Source organism: Myotis brandtii, unplaced genomic scaffold (assembly GCF_000412655.1).
Source record: "Myotis brandtii unplaced genomic scaffold, ASM41265v1 scaffold132, whole genome shotgun sequence".
Lineage (NCBI taxonomy): Eukaryota > Metazoa > Chordata > Mammalia > Chiroptera > Vespertilionidae > Myotis > Myotis brandtii.
This window is the reverse complement of record NW_005354673.1, coordinates 4,288,142-4,314,323: the sequence shown is the minus strand read 5'-3', so window position 1 is coordinate 4,314,323 and position 26,182 is coordinate 4,288,142. Positions and strand designations below refer to the sequence as shown.

At 41.2% G+C, this 26,182-nt stretch overlaps 1 protein-coding gene and 1 long non-coding RNA gene across 5 annotated transcripts in view; one reads left to right on the top strand and one right to left on the bottom strand.

Moving 5' to 3' along the window:
• LOC106725046 overlaps positions 1 to 7,050 on the top strand; it is a 24,660-nt gene extending 17,610 nt beyond the window's left edge. Inside the window, exon 3 of the long non-coding RNA XR_001360909.1 lies at positions 7,039 to 7,050. This is a non-coding gene — a long non-coding RNA (uncharacterized LOC106725046). The remainder of the gene's footprint in view (positions 1 to 7,038) is intronic.
• ALKBH1 (alkB homolog 1, histone H2A dioxygenase) lies at positions 5,486 to 26,182 on the bottom strand. Of its 4 annotated transcripts, XM_014534716.1 has the most exons (7): positions 25,985 to 26,182; positions 22,985 to 23,093; positions 18,867 to 19,029; positions 10,246 to 10,336; positions 8,587 to 8,780; positions 6,102 to 6,540; positions 5,486 to 6,071 (listed from the first exon to the last, which is right to left on the bottom strand). In XM_014534716.1, exons 1-6 carry the CDS (start codon positions 26,156 to 26,158, stop codon positions 6,111 to 6,113), a joined length of 1,161 nt encoding a protein of 386 aa, XP_014390202.1. In that variant the 5' UTR covers positions 26,159 to 26,182; the 3' UTR covers positions 5,486 to 6,071; positions 6,102 to 6,110. The 4 variants fall into 4 exon arrangements, with proteins under 4 accessions (XP_014390202.1, XP_005860214.1, XP_005860215.1 ...); XM_005860152.2 differs by having other exon boundaries at positions 5,486 to 6,540; XM_005860153.2 differs by having other exon boundaries at positions 5,486 to 6,540; positions 22,963 to 23,093; positions 25,985 to 26,067.

The window sequence follows — 26,182 nt, the reverse complement described above, 5'->3', positions numbered from 1 at the left end:
TTTTATTTTATTTATTTATTTATTTATTTATTTATTTATTTATTTATTTTGTTGTTAATCTTCACTCGAAGATATTTCAATTGTTTTTTTGTTTGTTTGTTTTCTTTAGGGAGAATGGGAGAGGAACAGAGAGAAACACTGATTTGAGAGAAACACATCGATTGGTTGCCTCATGCATAAGCCTTGACCAGGGTCCAGGTCAAGGAGGAGCCTGCAACCAAGGTATGTGCCCTTGACTGGAATCGAACCCGGGACCCTTTGGTCTGTAGGCCGAGGCAGTATTTTAGATGTCAGGGAAATATCAGTGAACAAGACAGAAAAATGCCTGCCCTTGGGGAGCTTATTCTGTGGAGGATACATATAATAAGAGTGAACAAAAGATGTAATAGCAGACATTGCTAAGGGCTTTGAACAAAATAAATGAATCTCAATATGAATTGTACAGAATCATAAACTATTAAAGTCCTCACGTTCCCAGACATTTTTATTCCCACAAGGCCACTTGAAACAAGAGAGGTAATAAATGGTCTTTAGCCAGACAGAAGGGAGAGAAGCTAACTGTGGCTCCTTCTTTGTCAGCTTTTAGGTCACTTCCTGCAGGAAGCCTTTCCCTACCCACTGTGGGGTAAGTGCTCCTTCCATGGCACCTTGTACTTGGCCCATCACAGCCTAGATTACAGACTGTTTATGTGGGTGTTTTTCCTACTCACTGTAGGACCTGCCCTGTGGGCAGAAACAATGCCTGTCACAAGCATACAACACAGTGACTCACGCTTCACAGATGCTCAATAGCTGCTGGATGAATAAGTAACAAGGGCTGCTGACATCAGAGGCTGATATTTCTTTTACCCCCGTAGGCAATTGTTTCACCACTCGACCCTTCCTAAGGCAGGAGTAGTTGGTTAATGACATAGACATGGCATGACTATCCTCAGAGAGAAGAAAAATCTTGCATAGCCAGAAACGCAGGGGAGATGGTTTGTTCACTCCTTCCCAGCTGTTGAGACTGGAGCCTCGGTGTTAAGCACCTCTAAAAATGAAGAAGCAACGTCTGTAGGGCCTGTAGCTGGTGATTGGTCGCTGCTGATGGGAACAAAGGGAAACAGCCATCACTGGCTGGGCACACCCGCAGGCCCCATCTCACTGTGGGGGACAGATGGTTACCACCTAACACCAGGGAACACAGTGCACCCAGGACATGTACAGGCTTTGCCGTTCTTCTTACTCTCACCAGAGGGCTCACAGAAATAAAAAATCTTGGGGCTGTGTGGCCTTCAATGCTTTCTGCCCAGCCATTTCCCTGGAACAGTGGTTCTTTTTAGGAGACTATGGCCATCCAACATTGGTTCCACCTTAAGGCTGACCTAGCAACCAAAACCCACATCTAATATTTTCATGGTAGAGGTAGATCAAGGTTTCTGGGCACAGCAAGCTACCTGAGCTTAGGATATGCAAAAATACGGTGGAGCTTGGTCCTCTTGCCTGTATAGGGAGAGGACCCCCCCTAGCCACTTCCACCCCACCTCCAGAATCCAACCCAGAGACCAGAACTAAAGCCTCTGTAGAAGCAGCTGAACAGTTACTGTCTGCATCATTTAACACAGCATCAGATCTGATCTATAACAGGAAACTGTAATTAGAGTTGAAAGATGAAGTCCCTCCATTTTTTATTACTACACTAGGGGCCCATTGCACAAATTTGTGCACCTTGAAAGGAACTGTGGGCCATGAGGCTGCAGTGGGCAGAGGGGCTGGTCTTGGCCCATCCTCTGCGCCCCTGCTCAGCCACTCCTGCTGCAGTCCCTAGTCCTGCCAGCAGCCCTGCTCCCATGCGCTGACAGCACTGGCTCCACTTGCACCTGCTGATGGTGCAGAGTGATTGGGGCCGGCGCCAGCAGCAGGTGTGAGTGCCGGGACCACAGTGTGTGGGAGCAAAAAATTTCCAGTAACCACCAGAGGCTCGCCCTGATGACAGTGACCAGTGCCCCCCCCCCCCCCCACCTGCTCCACCATCCCTCGCAGCCAACACTCACCATGTTCCGTGCATGCCCCCTGGTGGTCAGCGCCCGTCATAGTGACCAGCTGTTCCACTGTTCAGTCTATTTGCATATTAGCCTTTTATTATATAGGATATGATTCTTTATAGGATTTTCTATGCATAATTAAAACATATCTGTAATGTATAAATATGTTCTTATAAAAATATCACACAACACAAAAGCATCAAGAGTAAAGTCTTTTTATCACCTCCCAACCTTTCTTCTCCCAACTATTACATTTGGATGTATCTTTCCGCCATGTACTTACAAATATGTATGTGCATATTCAGAAAATAGTCTTGTTTAGTTTTTACATATTAGTTTTTTTTTACTTACGTAATAGTTTTACATAGTTTTTACATTATACATATAATCTTCCATTTCATGTTTTTCAATAACCAGTGCATCTTGGAGCCCTTTTCATGTCAGTACATTCTTGTAAAGGGCTGCATCGTATTAATATTCCATAGAATGTATGAACATAATTTAAATAACTCTTTTACCACTGATTAAAATTTGGGTTGTTTCCAGTTTTCCACTATTATGAACAACATGATAATGAACATCTTTTTACACATTTCATTGTGTCCCTGTTTAGGCATTTCCATAGGGAAAATACCTAAAATCCCTGGGTCAAAATTTAGCTAAACACTGATAATAGCTTTATAAATTTACATTCCAAATAACTTTATCAATTTACTTCTCACAGTAGTGAATGAGTGCCCATTTTCACACATCCCACCAACACTGGACATCCATCCATTCAACAAATATGTATTGAGCAACTACTATGTGCCAGTCACTGTTCTAGAAAACTAGGGCACATCTATCCCTGTGGCACTTATAGCCTGGTAGAAGAAAACACTAATTATCATTTATCATATTCTCTTAAAAAGCATAATTTTCTAAGGGGACATATGTAATACTTTCAATAATAAATTTTTAAAAAGCATTCTTTTCTTATTTTGTCACTTATGTAGAATGTTGTCATAAATATTACGAAAAAAATACAATATGGTAAAGAAAATTAGGAATGCCAGTGGGACTGAGATTTGGAATAGTCAATATTTGAGCCTCCCTTCAGGGACATGAGTGCAAATCTTGAGGAGTGTTCTAGGCAAAGGAAACAAACAGCCTAGTGCAGAGGCTCGGCTAGGAATGTGCTGGGATGTTCAGAGGTGCAGCAAGGAGGAAGCGCGGCTTGAACGGAGTTGGTGAAAGAACCAAGAGGAAAGAGGGAGGTCAGATTAGGTAGGGACTTGCAAGCAACTGAAAGGATTTGGCTTCAACTCCGACTGAGGAGTGACATTATAAAGTTTTGAGCATGAGTGATATGATCTGTCTTGGGTGTTAACAGCCTCACTCTGGCTGCTATGTTAAGAACAAACTATGAGAGTAGGCAGTGGAGACAAGCATGGAAGAAGTCAGTTAGGCGGGTATTGCAATAATGTAGTTGAGATTATAGTGGCCTGGGCCAATGAGGTGAATAGAAATAGGGTGTGAGTGATAGAGGAGTTGAGAGATTGTAGTTTAATTTTGCCAAATGAATAGGTACAAATTTATATCTCATGCTTTAATTTATATTTCCCTAACTACTAGTGAGTTTAGCATCTTTTCACATGTTTACTGGCTATTGTTTTCCTAAAAAGTTCATTTTGTTTTCCTTTCCTATCCTTTGGTTGATTTCCTTACCAAAAATCTTGTCCATGGGGTAGCTTTGTTTGCTGTTTATCCAAAATCTGAAATTAATTTCTCATTTTAAAATGATAGCATTGCAGAGCTGGTACGTAATACAGGATTACTTGGTAAAACCTCCTTATAGACAAGCAAACTGGGTCTTAAAAATAGTAATTGTGGCTCAAAAAAGGTCAACTGGGCCTCAGTTGAGTGACTTATTCAAGGTATACAGGTAAGTATTGGAGGTGTTATTAAAACTTAGCTTTCCTGATAACCACTCTATTTCACTTTCCATCGACAGTATCATTTTATCTTATTAAGAACTCTGTTTTTACCAATAAAACAAATTGAGACCTAACAAACTCTGCCCCATGAGGGCTCAGATTTGGATAGGATAGTTCATCAAAAGGAATATCAATAAAAATTTACTACCCAGGCTAAGAAAATAGACTTGCATTGCTTTTTCTCCCACTGTAACCTTTGAAACAGAAGAAAACAGGTGAGAGGTTTTCCTGCCTAGCTCCTCTCGCCCGTCACGCTGAGATCAATAATCATTCCCCAGGCTCCTTTCTGCCTCATTACCATTCTAATTTGTCTTAGTCGAATCCACTTAGGGTATTAGGGTTTTATTTGTTTCCCTACTGTAATCAACAACCTTTTAGATTAGGGGAAAAGAGAAAAGAATAAGACCAGCTTATTTTAGTGAAAAGGGAACTGGGAATATTAGAACATGTGAACCAAGTCCTGTCGAGCCTGTCCTGTTCAGCAATATGTGCATGTCTCACTGAGGGCCTGGGACCCTTCTAGGAAAAACCTGATGTTGGGTGCTAGAAACAGGCAAGAGGCTCTGAGATAAGCAAGAGGGGTGAGAGGATCCATCTTAGCCAGACATATTTTAAAGCAATTGGAAGATCAGAGACTGAACGGGCTTCAGACGGGAACAAAACTGATGAGAGCACGTTTAGAAAGGTGGGTGGACACTTTACAAAGGTGCTGCTGCTGAGCTCAGTGTGTGCCTGCTTTCAAACATCTCAAAAGCCCAGGCGGTGTGGCTCAGTGGTTGAGCATCGACCTATGAACCAGGAGGTCACAGTCTGAGTCCCGGTCAGGGCACATGCCTGGGTTGTGGGCTCGATCCCCAATGTGGGGTGTGTGGGAGGCGGCCAATCAGTGATTCCTCTCATTATTGATGTTTCTATCTCTTTTCCTCTCCCTTACTCTCTAAAATCAATAAAAATATATTTTTAAAAAAACCCACAAAACAAAAAAAACATCACAAAGGCCTTTTTCAAAAGAGTAATTTATGCTCACTATAGAAAATTTGGAATATATATATTATGTATTAAAGACCTAGCCTTTTCTGTACATGTGCACACTACACACATAAACACTGGTAAAATGGTGTGGTCCAAAGAAATGTACAGTAATTTAGCTTAGGGTATAGTGGGTTGAGTTGATGAGGGTACAGAGATTAAAACTCACACTTTCATGTATTTTCCAAGTTGTCTGCAATCAAAAAAAGACAGCAGTGACTGAGACACCAAGGAATATTCTCTCCTCTGAAACAACCCCAAAGAATACTTAGGGCAGAGCAGGATAGTGCAAGCATGTCAAGCTTGCAGCCGGCAGGCTGCATGCCTCTTTTACTTAAATGAGGAATGTGGCCCGCCGGTCGCGAGTTTGACATGCTTGGTAGGGCTTCAACAGCTAGGGGGCTTCAACAGTAAGAATAATACAGCAAGTAGAAATAGAAAAACACTAATCCCAGATACACTAACCCTCAAAGACAGATACAGATCTTTAATTTAGAATTGAGCAAGTTTAATCACGAAAAGAGTTACAGGACATCCTTGGACTTTTTTAGTCTAATAATTAAAATTGCATTTAAAAGCCAACAGCAAGAAGGCCAGAAAAGATGGAAGATCAAAAGATTTGATGTTAATTGGAAGAATGAAGTGAGACGGATGGTTGATTCATGGAACCACAATTTTATCATAAAATCACTAGATGGGGTGGTAGGAGGGTTATTATGTTTCCCATCAATAAAATGTGAGATATTTAAAGACTCCACAGACATGGAAACTCACTTCTACCTCCCTCAGAGGTAATGGCAGGGGCTTGAGAAGGCTGTTGTGGAATGTCACACCTCCTTGGACTTCACATACATTACTGCTTGAGCAGGACTGAACACCTGTCTGGTCCAGTCCTGGTTAGGCAGGCATGTATGTGATGTCAGTTTACTAGCCAGAATGGGTTCCAAGGCAACAGTGTGATCAAGATGAGTTCTTCCTTGTCTCTGTTTTTGGCTTGTCTTGGTGCTAAATTCAATGCAATACAACAGCATGGTCATTTACCCTAAGATCTGCCTAAGAAAAAGAACAGCCCCTCCAAGTCTCAGCTGTCAGGGTTTAACCTCGCTCGTTTTATGTGGCTCTTCTCATCGTCCAGATGGCAGAAACCTTCTGTGGTGATGTCTCTTTTACTCTCCTCCATGGGTTCCAAAGGGAAGTCCTGGTCTGTGGCCAGTACCTGTCGGACAGTCATGTTAACACGAGCAGTTTTCAAGTAGCTGGCGCACACCTGCCAGTCCTCCATGGAGCAGCACTCTACCACCGAGTCCCTGGAGAGGACAGCTGGGGGAGGTGTTTCCAGGCAGCAGGGCAGACTTTCCCCCTGTGAACTTGGAAGGACCTTTGGAACTGCATGGTTCAACAGGCGGCTGAAACCTGACATTACCATGATGTCACCGCTGTGCATAAACATGGCTGTGGGGGCTTCATCTCTTTTGAGGCCACCCAGGAGAAAGATGGCAGACTGCCCAAAGCTACAAAAAAAATAAGTGAAACAATACAAGACAGTAAGTTTCTGTTACTAACCATGCAGGGAAAGTTATTGCTAATTGCATTATTTTCTAATTTCAATTTGATACTTATTAATTGTAAATCTTCCCTTTTTATTGGGTAAAATCTTCCTTTTTAAACTGTGCTATGATCCTTTCCTTTTGGCTTGTGTCTATAAGTGACCAATCCATGATCTGCTACTTAGACTTATAGCCCACAGGATTATGGTGAAATAAAATATGAAGCAGTTAAATAAGCAAAATAAGAATTCTTTTTTTTTTTTAAATCCTTACCTGAGGACAGATTCATTGATTTTTAGAGAGACGGGAAGGGGGAAAAAGAGAGAGAAAGAAACATCAAACGCCCCCCAACTAGGGAAAAACCCTGCAACCTAGGTATGTGCCTGGGCCGGGAATTGAAACTGAGACCTTTTAGTGTAGTGGAGGACACGTCAACAAACTGAGCCCCACCAGTCTGGGAAGAATTTATTTATTTTTTGTTTTGTTTTTAAAATTGATTTTAGAGAAAAAGATGGAGTGAGACAGGCAGGCAGACAGAGAGAAACAAACAACAAAGCATTGATCAGTTGCCTCCAGTACACTCCTGACCGGGGATCGAATCCACAATCTGGGTATGTGCCCTGACTGGGAATTGAACCCACCACCTTTTGGTGTACATACAGGACAATGCTCCAACCAACTGAGCCACACCAGCCCAGGAGGGAAGAATTTAGTTTTAATATTACCCATATAAGTTTTATTGATGATTCTGTAAGATTCAAGTCTTCCAATAAAATTAAAGTAGTCACCCTTTATCCAGTTTCACTTCCTGCAGTTTGTTACCTGTGGCTGACCGTGGTCCGAAAATATTAAATAGAAATAAACAATTCCAGAAATAAACAATTCATAAGTTTTAAATTGCATGCCATTCTGCCTTATTTTACTTACTAATGGCTCCAAAGAACAATAGTGATGATGGCAATTCAGATACACCAAGAGAAGCCATATAGTGGTTCCTTTAAGTGGAAAGGTGAAAGTCTTGACTTAATAAGGAAAGAAAAAGAATTGTTGCTAAGATATGCAGTCAGAATGAATCTAACCGTGAACTAGTGAAGAACGAAAAAGACTTTTGTGCTAGTTCTGTTGTTGCACCTCAAACTGCAAAATTACCACCACAGTGCCTGGTAAGTGTGTAGTTAAGATGAAAAAGACATCAGATTTGTGGGTGGAAGTCATGAACAGAAAATGTGTTCTGATCAACAGCAGTGCGTTGCACCCAAAAGCACTGAGCTTATACAAAGACTTCAGCAAGGTTCCCATGAAACTAGTGACCACAATCACATAACTTTTATTACAACATATTGTTATAATTATACTACTTTATTAGTTATTGTTAATCTCTTACTGTGTTTAATTTATAAATTAAACTTTATCATAGGTATGTATGTATAGGGAAAGAAGCATATGTACCGTTTGGTATTATCTGTAGTTTCAGGTATCCCCTGGGGGTCTTAGGATGTATCCCCTGTGGATAAGAGGGGACTATTGTGTTTAAGTTCTTTACTGTATTTATCACTCCTGTTCACTTTAAAGATAAGGTAATAATAAAAAATTCTGTTCAGGCATGTTCTCAGTTAGAATCAGGGGCAGTACTTTGCACAAATTTAAAGTTATGCTTAGGGAGACAAGAGGAGTAAGCTGTTCAGGCTTTTGTGCTTTGCTTTTCTCTATTCCAAAACAGATGTATGGCCTTCCCTTTGCCTATTCCACTGACACTTACAATACCTCTCATTACAAAAGGCAGACTCCATGCATCTTAAACAGAAATATTAACTATAATTTGGCCATGATTCTTAAAGGATTAGGCTAATTTTACTTATGATGCATTGTTAAAATACCCAGAAGTGAAAGATTATAGAGTCCAGCCATTTTTTTTAAAGTTTAATGTTTTTATTTTATTTTAGTTCAAAATGCTTTAAAAAATGGAATGAGGTGATAAAACATAATACCAAATCCCCAGAACTAACTTACCTGAATGACAGCAGGGGTTTGGAGTGATCTAGTTCAGATTTGTCCACGTGAATTCCCAGTGTAGAATCTAATCGGTAGTAATTCAGGATACCTGCTTCTGCTTGGAAACCCTGAAATCCACAGGCAGCAGCTACTTGCTCTGAGAGGAAAGCCAGGTCAGAAGGGAAAGGTGTATAATGATCTGCTGAGTATTTCTTTAATAAAAGTAGGGAAAATAAGAAAAATAAACAATGATCTCAGGAAAGTAAAAAACTGTGCTATAAGATTAATTACCACTTAAAAATCATCCCGCCTACATGTAATATTAGCATGGCATGATTCAGTCATCCATATTTTGAATGGCTCATTATTAGATTACCGGATGCCTCAAAATATGGATGAATAAATCATGCTATTCTAGCACTACATCACCTATGCTATAATGAAATAATTACTTCTTTTGAGCGTGAACCCTCTCCAAGCTGTCTATGCACTATTCTTTCTTCTCTGCTAACTCAGTTTTTGATAATTTTCACTCCATGTTTTTCTTAGTAAATGAGGCCCATTTTGAGGTTCTTGGAGAATAACAATGTCAACAATAAAAATAATATAAAAAAAATCAGCTAACATTTATTGTTAATGCATTTAACTGCTTACAACAGCCAGGCACTGTTGTAATCACTACACAGGCATTAATCATTTAATTATCATAACTACCATCAAGGTAGGTACTATCCTTGTTGAAGGCATAATTCAAACCCAGGTTGTCTAACCTGAAGAAAATCATATGGCCATTTCCCCAAGTACAGTTAATCTAGTTTTCCATTACTTGGCATCACTAAAACATAAGAGTTTTATAATGAACATTTTTGGGCAACACATCATTATTTTGATCAGTTAATATACTTGTTAATAAGCTGGGTTGACTGAAACTATAGAGCTTTTAGAAAGTAACTGGTTAGAAGCAAGGTGGTCTATTCCATTCTGTTTTATTCAGTTTACTCTCAGAATTAGTCTTTTTACGTGGTGGCAAATATCTCATTGAGACAAGAGGCACTGCACTGCCACTGATAAAGGAGGCATTCTGTGAAGCACAGAAGTCAGGAAAAAAACATACTCAAACAAAACAAAACAAAACAAAACAAAACAAAGCAAAGCAAAAACACACAACCATGAGATTTTGTTAATTTTAGGACATTCTTTCCCATCTCTCTCCTGCTCAGACCTTATGTAGCAGGCAGTGGTATTTAGATTCTGAAAGTCCTTTTGTGAATTGATGAGAACACCAGAAGTATAGGGATCCACTTTTATTCCAGGAAGGTATTACATAGAAAATAAATGCTCAACAATAAACAATGGAAATAAAGATCATAATTGACAACTGCTCTTTAGTATAAAAAAAAAAATTGATATCCCTGAAACCTACTTAGAGAAAACAAGGATAGTCTTTGATAAAATAACATAATGTGAGGGCATATGAAAAAGAATTTTTCTCTTGGTAAATTATCCATGTCTCTTGAGATACTGTATCGAGGGGATTTTAGGAGGGAATAAATAAGAGAGATGCTTCCTAAAATAGATAATATGATATTGTAAGCTTGGCTAGGAAGAAATCCCACTATGTGTGCCCAAGAAGCATAAAAATGGAAAATAATGGAATTAGCAAGAAAATTTGAATACCTTACTGTCCCAGTTATAATGGTAGCCTAGGGTCACCCACCGTAGTTTCTCAAGTAAGCTTCGGGGTCTCCGTTTATTCACTTCTTTATATCTGCAAAAATTAGAGGATTTATTAAGATATATTCATCGTAAATGGCAGCAACAGCTGTTTGTATGGACCCTAGAATTCAAATTTTTGTATTCTATGGAATAAGCTGTTAGCCAAGGTCTCGATAGGGGAAATTAGAACAGAAAAGTGAGTTGACCAAGAATGTAATATTAAAAAACACCTGGCCAGTGTGGCTCAATTGTTGAGCATTGACCCATGAACCAGGAAGTTACAGTTCGATTCCCAGTCAGGGCACATGCCCAGGTTGAGGGCTCCATCCCCAATAGGGGGTGTGCAGGAGGCAGCTGATTCTCTTTCATCACTGATGTTTCTATTGTTCCCTCTCCCTTCATCTCTCTGAAATCAATAAAAACATAAAACAAACACAAGGTGACTAAGAAGCCCCAGTGCCGACAGAGCTGCCATATCCACCCATAGGAATGCAGGGAATATTTTGGCACTTAACCTAACTTTAAATCTTTATCCAATCATCTAAAAGAATGTTTTCAAGCAAGTGTGACCCTAATTATTGGTTCTTACTGCCAACAGAAATGCTATGCTCCCTGCCCCTGCTGCTCCTCCAGGTACTAGCAGGATGATGGATGGGTGGACTGGTCACCTTCTTCCCTGGTGAATGTGCCCACACAGCAGTTTGCTCACTTTCTGTCATGGGTAAGTGCTTTAGGTAAGTGTTGGCATTTCTCTCAGCAATCATGTTGCACAGCACTGCTTCAGCCAAACCCTAACTGTAGAAATAAACTCCTGTCCTGCTTGTCCACTCTCTGTGCAGTGGCTAGTTTGGGTGTCAAAATTAAGCACTGGTATTTTTTTTCTTGCCTCAAGGGACATTAGTGAATCAAAGTACTCAGGACATAAAAAGTCTAAAGTTGTTTATTAAAAACACACACACAAAACAAACAAAAAACCCTTCAAAATCCTATGGCAGGTATTTTTATTTTTATTTTTACAGGCTTGGGAATTGTATCTTTCACCACTGTGAATATTTCCCTCCATAACCACCGCTTTCTGTCCCAAAGTTCCATCTCTTGTCCCTAGAACTCCATTTTTTTTCTGTATTTGAGTGCTTTCAGTTTGTCTCCTTTCTCAACCTGAATCTCCTGGTCAATCACTGGTCAGTCACTGCAAATGAACATCAAATTTTATCTTAATTGCTAACATCCTTCTGCTATTTTGCAAATATTTAGTCTTATCTAATCTTTTGCCTTCTGCTTTGAACCTTCACCATTCATCTCAAGTTCTCAGTCCTTATTCCCTTCTAGGACACTGAGAACAGCAGTCTGATGAAATTGATACTGTTGTAATTAGCTAGTTATTAGTAATAAGAAAGGAGCGAAGGGAAGGGCAGACATATAGGCACGTCCCCTGCAAAACACCAGGGGAGGGATCCAACGAAGGGAAAATAGATGTATGTCCAGTAAAGTTGGGATGACATAGGGAAGGTACTTGCCTGTCACACCTGGCGACAGAGATGATTAGCCAGAATGGGCATGGCCATTGCAAGCACACTGAAATTTGGGATAGGAGTGAAGGAAGAAGTTCACTCTTGCTTCCTCTTGGCACACTTGGCTCATGGCTCATGCTTGGCTTTCCTGTGTGGCCCATGGCCATGTGGACCCTCACACGCAATGGACTAATGGACTGCAACTAGCCTGATGCTGAACTGGACCCGGCTCCAACTTGGAAAGGAAACTCTGGACACTGGCTCTGATTTCAGCTCTAGTGAAATCCCAGCTATACTTCTTCCATGACTGGACTAAGGGTAATGGGACTTTGGAAATTCAGGGGTGTAATTCCACAAAAATAAAGCTGTCTATCATATCTCATCCTCTGTAGGGCCCTCTGGAAATGCTTATTCCAGCGGTACCCCAAGAACCCCACTCCCATGAACACCAAGAGGAGACGAGGCATTTTTTCTGGTAACAAAATGATCCAGTGAACAATTTCAATTTTCCTCCCCTACACTTCTAAACTTTTCAAAATCTTTACTCCATCCTTCCCTCCTGGGGAAGCAGTGGAGTGGTCCCACTTCTTTCCACAAAGGCCAGCTTTCCAACTTGACCTCTCCATACCTAAGCAATAAAACCCCAATAAAAACTCAAGTCTGTCTATGCCCTGCTTTCCTCTGCCCCGTATCTCTTTCCCTTTACAATCAAACTTTTCTAAATGTACTCAGTTTTTGCCACCCTCACTCTCCCCCATTTCCTGCAATCTGACTTTTGCTAACACCTCTCTACCCAAACTAGTTTCTTAGTTTAAATTAAGTGGTAACTGTCAAATCCTAGGCCTATGGAGATGGTTGGCTCTTCTCTTAGTCTGGAAACATATTCCTATCTTGGCTTCTAACAGCACATTTTTTGGGTTTTATTTTTCATATTTATTTTTTTTCATCCAGAGCTCTTGCTTCCTTGAGCCATGACTGGATTCACTATAACAAATGCTATAATAGCTCCATAACAAAGTCTTAAAGGAGTAGAAAAGGGAAAGGATTAGTTCTGCTTCCACATTGAGAATATCAATTAAAAAAGCTTTCACACATAAAAAAATGGATACAAGGCATTTTATAAGCTTATGGACAAAGTTGCTTTATTTAAGTTTATATTTCCTCTTGACTTATTCTTTAAAGTTATTTTTTATTAGATAATATATTCACAAAATCCAAAAGGTGTAAGAAAGTATCCATTAACTAATTAATTCCATAAATATTTGTTAACTACCATGCACTGAAGAACAAAGCCATAGGGCAAGGGGATAAAGGAGGAGGGAAAAGAGGACTATTGTTAATTGAATGGTAAGGAAATCATCTCTCATAAGGTGATATTATAACAAAGACCTGAAGGAAGCAAGCCATTGGTTATCTAAAGAAAAAGCTTTCTAGGCAGAAGACCGTGCTGTGTTTAAGGAATGGAATGGAGGCCAGTATGTCTGGAGAATAAATAAGAAGGAATGGTAGGAGATGAGATTGGCTGGGGGCCAAATCATCTAGGTTTTGTAGGCTATGGTAATGACTTCTGATTTTTTTCTAAGTATTTGGAGATTGTGATGTTAGGTCGGAGAGAGCCCAGGATCGGATACATGCAGACGTGTGATGAGATAATGGACCCCATCCCCCAGGAATTTCTAACAGATCAACGTGCCAGACACAGATACCGCCTTCTCCCTGGAATCCACACGACCCCCACACAGATACTGGCTCCTTCCTGAATACCCTGCTGACCCTCTGTGGCGGGGACTTCCTCAGTTCATGTCCCCGCCCCTCACCCAACCTTAGTATAAAACAAAGCCCCCCCTCCCTGTGGGCGCGAGTCCACTGGCCCTGTCTTTGGGGTCCGTGGGTCGCCCGGGACGCAGAATAAACCTTTCCTTTTCTTTCTTTTACTCTGCTCTCTTTATTTCCTCCGCCTCCTGAGCCACCTAACATGTATAACAAAGAATTTGACTGGCCTTTGTCCTTGATATGTGGGAGGCTTTTAAACCCTAGGGAGACAGGATGTCTCTGTTATTCACTTGGGTCCCAGGACCACACCTGAGTTTATGCTAAAATGACTCATGATGTAGGCTTGTCCTGCTAGAAAGACCAACCATCTGATTAGAGGATTGAGCCTTTTGAGTAGTGAAATTAATTAGCCAGACCTCAGGGAATAGGTGGGAGGCAGAAATTGAGTTCAACTATGTGACTAATGATTCAACCAATCACGCTTAAGCAGTAAAAACCCAATAAAAACTCTGAACACTAAGGCCTGGGAGTTTCCTGGGTGACCCATCCTAAGTCCATGGGAAGAGGATATGGAGGCTCTGCATTCAGGACCCTTCCAGACATTGCCCTGTGTGTCCCTTCATTGGGTGGTCCTGATTTGTAACCTTTATAATAAAACTATAATCATAGGTACATGAATGGTTCAAGAGAGCTACTGAACCTGAGTCATGGGAACTCCCCTAAATCTGTAACCAGTTGGTCAGAAGTGTGGGTAACTTGAGGATCTCCCAAACTTGTGGCTGGTGAGGGCAGTTTGGTTGGGGACCACACCCATAATTTGCGATGTCCCGGCTTAACTCTGATGGTTTGCATCAGAAATGAATTGTGGTCCTGCTGACGAGAAGCTGTGAGAGGTGACATGATTTCTACACTGTGAAAACAGATTGAAGAGGCACAGGAACAGACACCGGGAAATGGTGGTGGCTTAGATTAAGGTGGTAGTGATGGATATGCTTAGAAATGATTTTATTCATTGTAACTGCAGACCCTACTAGATTTGCTAGAGGGCTGGAAGTAAGATTTTGTAGTGGCTGCATTCTGCTGCTAGGGTATATCATATGTGATTTATCTGACCCCCTGCTGACACTTAGGTTGTTTTTCATTTCCTCCCTCTTATAGACAATGCGGCAATGAAGACGTTTATACCTAACTATTATACTCTTAGTTAAGAATCTCTAGCTAGCCCTAACCGGTTTGGCTCAGTGGATAGAGCGTTGGCCTGTGGACTCAGGGTCCCAGGGTCAATTCTGGCCAAGGGCATGTACCTTGGTTGCGGGCACATCCCCAGTAGGGAGTGTGCAGGAGGCAGCTGATCGATGTTTCTCTCACAATTGATGTTTCTAACTCTCTCTCCCTCTCCTTTCCTCTCTGTAAAAAAATCAATAAAATATATTTAAAAAAAAAAAAAAAAAAAAGAATCTCTAGCTACATTATTCCCTGACAATAAATTTTGAACAAAACAGAATTGAGGTGCCCTAATTTTGTGAACAGACCTATTTTTGCTTCTAAGTTCAAGTATTTCTTATTCATTTTCTACTTAAAAGTTTCGTTTTCCGTGACCATAGAAACCTAGAAAGTTGAAATTAAAAGTTGAAAAGATCCTTAGAGGTGCCCTAGTTCAGTGGTTCTCCATGTGGATGACATGGTAAATAATCAGAATCTACAAGGGAATATTTTTAAACGACATCTTTCTGATGTGCTCTGGGAACACGGGGAAAGCTGGCATTACTGTCCAGCTGGCATATACCCTAACTGACCATGATTCTACCACCTCAAATGGCTTATCCAGTACAATCCTTTTGTTTCCCAGATGAGGAAACAAACACATTATCAGGCAGTGACAGAAGAACTCAGTCCCTAATCTATCTTTAATGCTGTCAGCAATGTCTGAGCATATCAATTTCTTCCACCCTTGACAATAGAAGGTATGACTTTAAAATTTTTTATTTTTGATAATTTATTAGACAAAAGAACTATCTCATTATTGTTTACAGAATGATTTATTAAAGAGATTCGTCTGACCTATCTTAGAAGATGACAACTGGAATTTGTTGTCACAAGGAAAAAAACCCAATTATTTGAAAACACAGGCTGGTTTAATAACAAACTCTAAGCTCTCTTTGACTAATTTTACTCAAACCGCACCATTAGAACCATTAAACTACAAATAGAACACACAAAACTGGTATAGAGTCTTAAGAGGCTATTCTAGGACTTCTCACATACTATCTTATTTAATCCTCACATTATCAAACGAGGAAAGGATTACTATGAGGCATAGAAAAGTTAAGAAACTTGCCCTAACTGGTTTGGCAAGAAACTTGCCCTAACTGGTTTGGCAGTGGATAGAGCGTTGGCCTGCGGACTGAAGGGTCCCAGGTTCGATTCCGGTCAGGGGCATGTACCTTGGTTGCGGGCACATCCCCAGTAGGGGGTGTGCAAGAGGCAGCTGATCGATGTTTCTCTCTCATTGATGCTTCTAACTCTCTATCCCTCTCCCTTCCTCTCTGTAAAAAATCAATAAAATATATTTTTTTAAAAAAGAAAAGTTAAGAAACTTGCTCAATGGAACAGAGTGAGGAGTCTCAGAGGGAAGGCAGGGAAAGAAGGATGGGGAGGACCATAGAAAGACCATAGAAACTTTCTACATTTCTATGGTCAGGGAAAACGAAACTTTTAAGTAGAAAATGAATAAGAAATACTTGAACTTAGAAGCAAAAATAGGTCTGTTCACAAAATTAGGGCACCTCAATTCTATGTTTTGTTAACCAAAGACCTTGTATGCATATATGCATAACCCATGTACAGACAATAAGATGCTGAAGGCCTGGGCAGGGGGACAGGGGTGGGCTGGAGGAGGTCAATGGGGGGAAAAGGAGGACAAATGTAATACTTTCAACAATAAAGAATTATTAAAACAAAACAACAACAAAAAAACTTGCTCAAGTTTACAAAGCTTTTAAATGGCAGAACCAGGATTTGAACCTAGGCAATCTGATTCTAGAACCAGTGCTTTACATAGCACTAAACCCTTTATACAGATAGTTCTCGGGTTACATCGGACTCAACGTATTTCATTTCGTGGATACTTCCAACTTATGGCAAAAATTACTTCGTGCCGTAGGAATGGATCTCTGACGTAACCCGAGGACCTACTGTAATCTGGTCTTAACATTCTCTTTCTGCTTCTCCTCTTGACAATTCTATTCATGACTTCCAGGAAGCATTTTCCATAATCTACCTCAATCTAGCTTCCTAACTGACCATCCCCATAATCCTATATAATAGAAGCCTAATAAACAAATCGACCGAACGGCAGAATGACCAGTCACTATGACACACACTGACCACCAGGGGGCAGATGCTCAACGCAGGAGCTGTCCCTGGCAGTCAGTGTGCTCCCATAAGGGGAGTGCCACTCAGCCAGAAGCCGGGCTCATGGCTGGCGAGTGCAGTGGCAGTGGTGGGGAACTCTTCTGCCTCCGCTGCAGGCGGGCGGTAAGAAGCAAGGGGTCCCGGACTGAGAGAGGGATGTCTGCCTGCTGGCTTAGGCCCAGGGGACGCTCCTGCGTTGAGCATCTGCCCCCTGGTGGTCAGTGCGCGTCATAGTAGCTGGTCGTTTCGCTGTTCAGTTAATTTCCATATTAGCTTTTTGTTATATAGGATTCCTGTACCTGCCAAATTACATTATATGGTTACTAGAGGCCTGATGCATGAATTCATGCACGGGTGGGGTCCAGCCAGCCTGCCCCAATTGAGGCTGATTGGGCTGGGCAGGCCTGGGGGAGGCGCTGCGGGAGGTTGGCTGGCTGGTCCCACCCCCGATTGGGCTGGTTGGCTGGCCAAAGTGCATGTCATAGTGACTGGTTGTTCTGGTCTCTTGGCTTTTATATATATAGTTGTCTCTGTCCTTGACTAACCTACAAATTCCTGAAAGGCAGGAAGTGTCTTTGAATCTCTAACACTTAAACACAGTTATCTGACACATAGCAGAAACTCAGTAATTGTTGAATAAATGCACACATCCTGTGCTCCTATCTCACAGAACTTACTTTTTTAAATATTACCTCTTTTTGAAGGCTACTTTCTGTACCCAAAACAGTGTTTTTGCTTTTCTGACTGGCCAAACTCCTAGTCATTTTTGAAGACCCAGTTCAAATAGACAGCGGGGAAAAGGAAGTCAATGAACTAAAAATATCATTTTTTAATTCTTTGACACCTCCTTCCTGCCTGAAAGAATTATTTCTTCTTCTGGCCCCCACAGCATTTTTCTTGCTGAGCTCTATTATAATTATTCCTGGTCATATTGAGTTCCTGCCACAGATGATGCATTCCTGAATACAGGGACAGTGGCCTACTTATCTTTGTATCACCAATGCTCAGCATCATGCCTGGTACATGACTGGCCCCTAAGAAATATTTGTGGAATGAAGGAATGTTGAAACAACATTAAGGTATAAACATTAGTTCTCATGAAGAACAACTGACCTACCATAAAACAGCTGCTAGAATTGATTTTGTCTAGAAGAGCAGAAGTAAAGAGCTTTCAATGTTACTTTTTGCCAGGATACCAGTCTTCACAGGAACTCATTTTAAGTAGAAAAAAGGGCTGAAGGTGAATGAAAATGGATTATCTGATGATTACTGAGGATGAACTTGATATCTAAGCTATGATTAGCAAATCTTTGAAATGGATCTCAATCCTATATAAAAAAAGCCTAATATGTAAATGACCAAACAGCAAAACAACTGGTTGCTATGACACACACTGACCACCAGGGGGCAGATGCTCAACACAGGAGCTGCCCCCTGGTGGTCAGTAGGCTCCCACAAGGGGGAGCGCTGCTCAGCCAGAAGCCGGGCTCGGTCTCTCCCACTTCTGCTGCAGGCAGGCAGTAAGGTGCAAGGGGTCCCAGACTGCGAGAGGGATGGGCAAATCCGGCTGAGGGGATCGGGCCTAAGCCGGCAGGTGACATCCCCCAAGGCGTCCAGGACTGAGAGAGGGCGCAGGCTAGGCTGAGGGACCCCCCCCCCCCCAGTGCACGAATATCGTGCACCGGCCCTCTAGTTTAATATAATTGTCAAAGCATCTGCCCAAATGTTCTAGAGGGAAGAATAAAATTTTGCTGCATTTGCGTGGAAATGAGGGAAAAATAAACAGGCCAGTTACTTTCATTGCATTGTTATAAAACAGTTCCTTTAAAGATCTGTGATGACTTGAGCGAATGCTAACATTTTATTGTGATTGATAAAACCTACCTTAGAAACTCTTTGCTCTGTTCCCATAGATCTTGGGTATCTTCTTTAGTCATGTGTTTGTCCAGGTTACATACATTAGGTTTCTGGGAATATAACTTAAGGCACTGCTTCACCCAGTGCCACTGGTAACCTGGGAGGAAGGGGTTTGGGATGAAAATAAAACCTATATAAAAGATGGGTGGGAAAGAAAGGAGAGGAGGAAATTCTCCATCAGTTATTCAGATAGTTTACTTCTGTTGACTTCCTTATACCCTCTACTTTATATTTACTTTCCATCTTCTTTTGCTCATACTTCTAGTGGCTTCCATTCTTACAAGCAAATGTTCTCATTCCTATTCTCCAATTTTAGAGGAAGAGGAATTCCTTCAAGTTAGTAAAAAGTTAAGTTTGAAGATCACTAGCCATCTACCATTATGCAAATACCTTTGGCTTTTGGGGTTACTCTCAAGGGAAACAAACATTCCACAATTATCATTTGTGTTATCCCAAAGCAAACTTTAGAATTGAAACCGCCACAGTCACCCCTCAAATTTTCACCCAGTGTCACCATGTACAGAGGTGGTGGCTGCTTCTGCAGTTACTACCTTTGATATTTCAGTGTGCCCTTTTTGCCCTTTCCATTTTCTATTTTCTGGCTAATGAGTCTATAAATTATCACGGTTAAAATAATTGGTGTGATTTCTGCCTCCTGACTAATACAGCAGGGAAGGAATATGGTATGTACATCTGCTCAGTATGGCACAATGCAAATACCTACAGCATGTATGCTGAGAAGATCCTTATAACCTTGAAAGTAATCTCACCTCACTTTTCTCCTTTGTAAAAGAGCAATAATAACATTTAACTAGAATCCTATGCATGGCAAGGATTAATCCATCAAGCATTCAACAGACACACACTGTGCACTTTCTTAAGAACCAGAGATAAAGAGATAAAAAATTTTATCCTTCATGAAATACCTGGAGATAGGACAATAGACAATAATATAGATAATGTCTTATATATTTTTAAAATTTAATTGAATTTATTGGAGTGACACTGGTTAATAAAATTATATAGAGTTCAGGTGTACAATTCTGCAATACATCATCTGTATATTGTATTGTGTTCACTACCCCAAGTCAAGTCTCCTTCCATTACCATCTTTCCCCGATTTCCCCTCTTTTACCTCTCCCCAACCCCCTTTCCCTCTGGTAATCACCAAACTGTTGTCTGTGTCTATGAATATTTTTGTTTTGTTTTGTTTTGCTTAATCCCTTCACCTTTTTCACTGAGCTCCTCAACCCCCGTCCCCTCTGACCAGATAATATCTTTTAAAAGCCTGGTTGAGAAAAGAAACAAAGGCTGAGGAGTAGTCAAAGAATAAAGAAATAAGGGGAGAGTTTATGGATTTTAGGGTTTAAAAAGACTGAAGCATGCTTATAGATTGTGAGGAAAGAGCCAGCTGAAGAGAACTGGCTAAAAATCAAAGTGTGGAAAGGAACAGAGCAAGGTCGTGAAAGCCAGAGGAGGTGAAAGAAAGTGGGGTCAGAGGTGAAGGGACTGGTTGAGTTGAAGGAACTCTTCTTTCTCTAAAGTTGGAGGACAGGAATGAGAATACTTGCTTATAAATGTGGAGGTCACTTTTGCATTTCATGTACCCGTAAAATTATCCAAATAATTTAGGAGAGTGACAGGACTGTCTTTATTTTGAAAGAAAAAAGATATGAAACCCCCCAACAATTTACCATGCTATCACCATGTAAAAAGAAAAGATTACAGCACACCCCCGCCCCCAAATATGAGATTAAAGGAAGAATACCCTGACCTAGTCCAAGCCTGAATAGTGATAGGAAATTTAATACCTTTTCAGGCAGTCTATTTCAGACAACTATTGTCATCCTTTCACTGAGTTAAAATTTGCCTCTTTCAAATGTTCATGAATTGGCCTTAGGTTCTGACACACAGAGCAAACCTACATTAGCTTTTACTTCTTCTTGATTAATACTTCAAGTTTTACAGCTAACATTTAATGACTATTTACTACGTGCCAGGCATTGACCTAAGCACTTTACTAGGATACTCTTATTTAATCCTCACTATAATCCTCACTATAAAGTGGGTACTACTTAAGAAACTTGCCCAAGGTCATATAATAGTAGATAGTAGAGCCAGGACATGAACCCAGGTAGTATGGTGTCAGAACCTAGGCCTTAACCACTAGTATGCACTACTTCCCATCCCTTCTTGTGCACAACTTTTCAAATGTTCGACACTGTCATGTTCCCCCTCAAGTCTACTCTTCCCCAGATTCAGTTTCTAGTCTTCAGAACCATGATCTTCCTGCTCACTCTCATAAGGACAAGATGTGGTGTGCCCAGGCTCCTTCAGAATTAATAGAATCCACAAGTAAACACAATCCTTCCAATCAAGTCAGAGTAAGAAGAGATTGTCATCCCCCATGTTTTGGACATTATTATAATTCTATTAAATGCAGCTTATAATGGCTAGGAAATCAGAATAAAGACTCTAGGGACACATTTAGGTACCAACTTAAATGATGTCGCTTAAGTGTAAAATCCTAGAAAACCAAGGACACCAATTTGGAGAAAAGAAAACCAAAGAAGGGTTGACAACCTTGTAGCCTGACCAATTGGTTAAGGGAAGAAGGCACAATTACAGAAACATGGCCTTGAAAACAGGAGCTGGGTCTGAAAGGTAAAGGGCAGCCTTCAAGAACAGTGATTAAAAGACTGATGGTGATGCATGCTCATTTACCTAAACTCATGGGGAGCAATGCTTTCATATGTAAAGGCCAATTGATTGTTTCCTCTGTGACTTCAGTCATAAGATCATCTTTAGTTCTTTAATACAGAACTAAAGTTCATGAGGCCTTATATAGGATGTATTAAAGCTGTTACACTTTCCAGCCCTGGACAGTGTGGTTCAGTTGGTTAGAGCACTGTCCTGTACACTGAAATGTGGTGGGTTTAATTCCCGGTCCGGAAATTTTTGCCAGGATACTTGACAAACCCATACCTAGGTTGTGGGTTCGGCTCCTGGATGGGGGGGCATGTGAGGGAGGCAACCGATCGATGTTCCTCTTTCACATAGATGTCTCTCTCTCTCTCTCTCAAAATCAAGACATAAAAAAAACCCACCCAAACAATTTTTTAAAAAGCTGTTACACCTTCCCACGTTATTAACAAATACTTTAGTGGTCATACTATATTAAGAGCTATAATATAGACCTGGCCCTTAGCACAAAAATTAATATTTCTTTTTAGGGGTATCTCTTGCTTTTAATCCATACTTGAAATCACAAATGCAATGTTAACTTTATGTCCTCTAGAAAGAAACACGATGACAGATGTAAGATTACTTGACCAAATAAAGCATTTCCATATCTTCTGAATAGTTCATAATAATTAATCTTATTACTTTATCTGTAAAGTGAGCTACCCAATATCACTAAAATTTTAGGACTTTTGATCTCATTACTGTAATTCTTTTTTCAAATGTTCAGCCCTGATGATACCAATAATTTTTAAGTTGTTGTTATGCCATTTGAGAATACAGGGATTTTGTGACTGGAGTGAACATTTTTATTTTTTAAAATATATTTTTATTGATTTCAGAGAGGAAGAGAGATAGAAACATCAATGATGAGAGAGAATCATTGATTAGCTGCTTTCTGCACACCCCACACTGGGGATCCAGTCTGCAACATCGGCATGTGGCCTGACCGGGAATCAAACCATGCCCTCCTGGTTCATAGGTTGACACTCAACCACAGAGCAATGCCAGCCAGTCTGGAGTGACCATTATTAATTATTCTATCACTCAAAGTGGTTCTTCTGCCAGAGTAGGTGGATGTTCAGAGAGTTGTGGCAGGAAGCCCAGAGTTAATGTCCTATTTTTCATTTGTACCTGGTGTGCAATATAAGCAGCACTAGTGACTCCTGTTCTGTCCTTTAGGAGTGCTACATAAATGGAAATCTTAGATGAGGCAGAATTTAGGAGGGGTTGGAGAGAGGAATGTTTCTGTGTGTTTGCTGTTCTTCTTTTGTGTATTTACTAGCTCCTCTTCTAAAATTAGATAAATGATTGAATTCACCTTGTAGGTCAGCTGCACTCACCAGGATAGCCTTCCAGTCCATAAGCTCGCCAATTGCTGACCGGCTGAAGCCCTGCTCTGTGTGCATCGTGGTCACTGACTGAGGACACACTCAGCTGAGATCTGACCACCTGGCAGGAAGGAAACAAGTTAGAGGGCTAAAGTTATTTTACAGATCAAATCTGAGAACTTCAAAGCTCTAAAGATATTTCTGGTATGGGGCAAAGTTAGGAGTCTTAAGTCCGGGATCCTAAACTTAGTCCCATCACTTACTTGATATAAGACTTAGATAAGTCACTTCTTAGAGCCTCAGTTTCCTCATCCATATACTAACAAACACTAGAGAGCTATATAGAATTAAGATAAGTAGTAATAAGAAGCAAGCTGATTTTTGCCTTAAAGATTACCTTTTCTTATGATATCATACCTTTGTGATTTCTTTTAGGACTCTAGTGTTTGGTGTGCTGGAATACCGAGTCACAATGCTGTTTACTTCCGTTAGGGCTAATAATGCTTCTGAGGCATTTGTATACAGTTGGTGTTTATTTTTATTTTAATATAAAAATGATTTCAGAGAGGAAGGGAAGAGAGATAGAGATATCGATGAGAGAGAATCATTGATCGGCTGCCTCCTGCACACCCCCTACTGGGGACTGAGCCTGCAACCCAGGCATATGCCCTTGACTGGAATTGAACTCGCGACCCTTCAGTCCTCAGGCCGACACTCTGTCCACTGAGCCAAACCAGCTAGGGCTACAGTTGGTGTTTAAACAGAGCTATGAGGAACACCAGGCTGGGGAGGGTGAGAATGGAAAGAGAGTACTCTAACCATACAATCTGTCAATAAAATATTAGGAACCCTGTTTGTTAAAAGTACAATATGTATTCTCTTTTATTTGCTTATTTATTTAAATATATTTTTTATTGATTTCAGAGAGGGAGAGGGTGAAAGAGATAGAAACATCAATGATGAGAGAATCATTGATCAGCTGCCTGCTGCATGCCCCCTACCAGGGATTGAGCCCGAAACCTGGGCATATGCCCCCTGATCAGGAATTGAACCATGCCCTCCTGGTTCATAGATTTATGCTCAACCACTGAACCACACCGGCTTGGCTATTTGCATCTTTTAGATAAAACTTCAAATTGAAACTTGGAACCTTTTGTCTTTGTTAATTAATTAGGGATTAAGTTTTTCAGGGGTTCATGGGAGTTTTAATTGCATGTAGGGCATCTTATAGATGGATCATTAAATTGGTTAAGAGATCCAATGCAGTCACTAAAGTAGAGACATTTAGAAAAAAACAACTTTAATCTTCCATGAATAAACTTAGGTCTGGCTTGCCTTAGAATACATCAAATGATCTCTTCCAAAAAGATGTTATCTCTCATCCTATTAACTTCACCAAGTGTGGAGATTTCCAGACAAAATACCAACAAGTGGCTGGTGTTTAACTAGTCTGCATAATAAAATGGCTATCTGGAACTCTCTGAGAGTCCTGACCAAGCTAACTTTTCCAGGTACCTAAAGGTTGATAAAATGTTTTTAAACATTTTGTGATTTCTTAAATGGCCCATACTTAATAGTGTATTGTAATTCAGCAACACCCTAAAGGACCTAAAATATCATATGCTAAACTGAACCAAACCCTGAGATTTTCTTTTTAAATGTTTTTATTGATTTCAGAGAGGAAGGGAGGAGAGAAACATCAATGATGAGAATCATTGATTGGCTGCCTTTTGCAGGCCCCCTACTGGGGATGGAGCTTGCAACCTGGGCATGTGCCCTTGACCAGAACGGGACCCTTCAGTCCATAGGCCAAAGCTCTATCCACTGAGCCAAACTGGCTAGGGCAATCCTGACCTTTTAAAATTTTTTTCTGTTGTCCCCCGCCCCCATCCCTTGCCAAACTGTTGCCATTACTTCCTCCACTGCTCTCATTAGGTGTCTTTTAATAGTAACTTTCTTCTCTAAGTTGCTACTTTCAATCTGTTTTGAGCTGGGTAACTAAATACCAAAGTTTTTATTACTCCATAGTGTATTTATTGAGTACTTACTGGTACTGTTCTAGGTACGCGCTACACACAATGTCTCCTTCTCAGGTGACTTAATTCTAAAAGTATGTATGATGGTCAAGTCATGGGCAAAAGTAGCCGAGTAAGGGTCTGAGGGACTCTCCCGTGAATCAACTGTATCATTGCAGGGGTGCAGACTTTCTGTATGTTGTTCTGACAACTCTAAGACCATTTCTGCTAACAAGTGAAGCTTCTTAAGAAGCCAAGTTCCGGACAAACGTGGTGGTATGGTGGCATTCCAATCTTACTGAGAACAATTACTAAGCTTGGAAAGAATGCCTCATCCAGCCACCTGTGGACAACACCAAGGGCAAATTATGGGATCGGGCATCCTCAAGGGTTAAAGTAACTGCAAAGGAAATACACATTACACTGGAGCTGTGATTCTCCCCGTGCACCCTGCGCCCCGCCCAAAGGTAGAAATAATGGATGATGCTTCGACTCGTTAACCCTTCCCTTTCAACTTGGAGAGATGACCTCTGAATAACCTCTGAACGCCTTCTTCCCAGGAGGCTCAGCCAAGGCCCGTGCCAGTTTTCAGGACAACAGCGATCCCTCTCAGCTCGGGGATTATTCGGGTGGTTGGCTTTTTCAAAACTGCTGAGCGCTACCTTAACGTCTACGAACATGGTTTACGGTTGTTGTTTTTTTTTTTAACCCAAATCGAAGTAGAAAGGCAAGTGGGCAGCTAATGGAAGGAATAAACACCTATTCCCAGGCATTTTTGACCCAGGGCACCGCCACGAATAGCCACGTGGAGAAACCAGCGGCAGAGCTCTTCATCGCCAAAGAGGGACGTTTCGTGGGCAGTTCAACTCCGAGTCCGCGGAGGGCGGGGGTCGCTCAATCACCTCCAGTCTGGAAGCGGAAAGGGGTGAGGAGGGCACTGAAACCCCCCAGGAAGCGAGGCAAGCCATAGGGGAGGCGCGCCCGCCCCTTTCCGTACCTTGTGGGCCACGGGCCCCGAGCCGCGGGCCGCCGAGAAGTCGATGACCCCGCCCAGGTCTGCGGTCCCGGGGCGGCTCTGCCGGTAGAAGCGGAAAAGCTTCCGAAAGGCGTCCTCCCCAGGCTCTGTCGCTAGAGTAGCCACGGAGCCCAGGGCCGCCGCCATCTTCCCCATCTCGCTGCCCGGCCCCCTCTGACC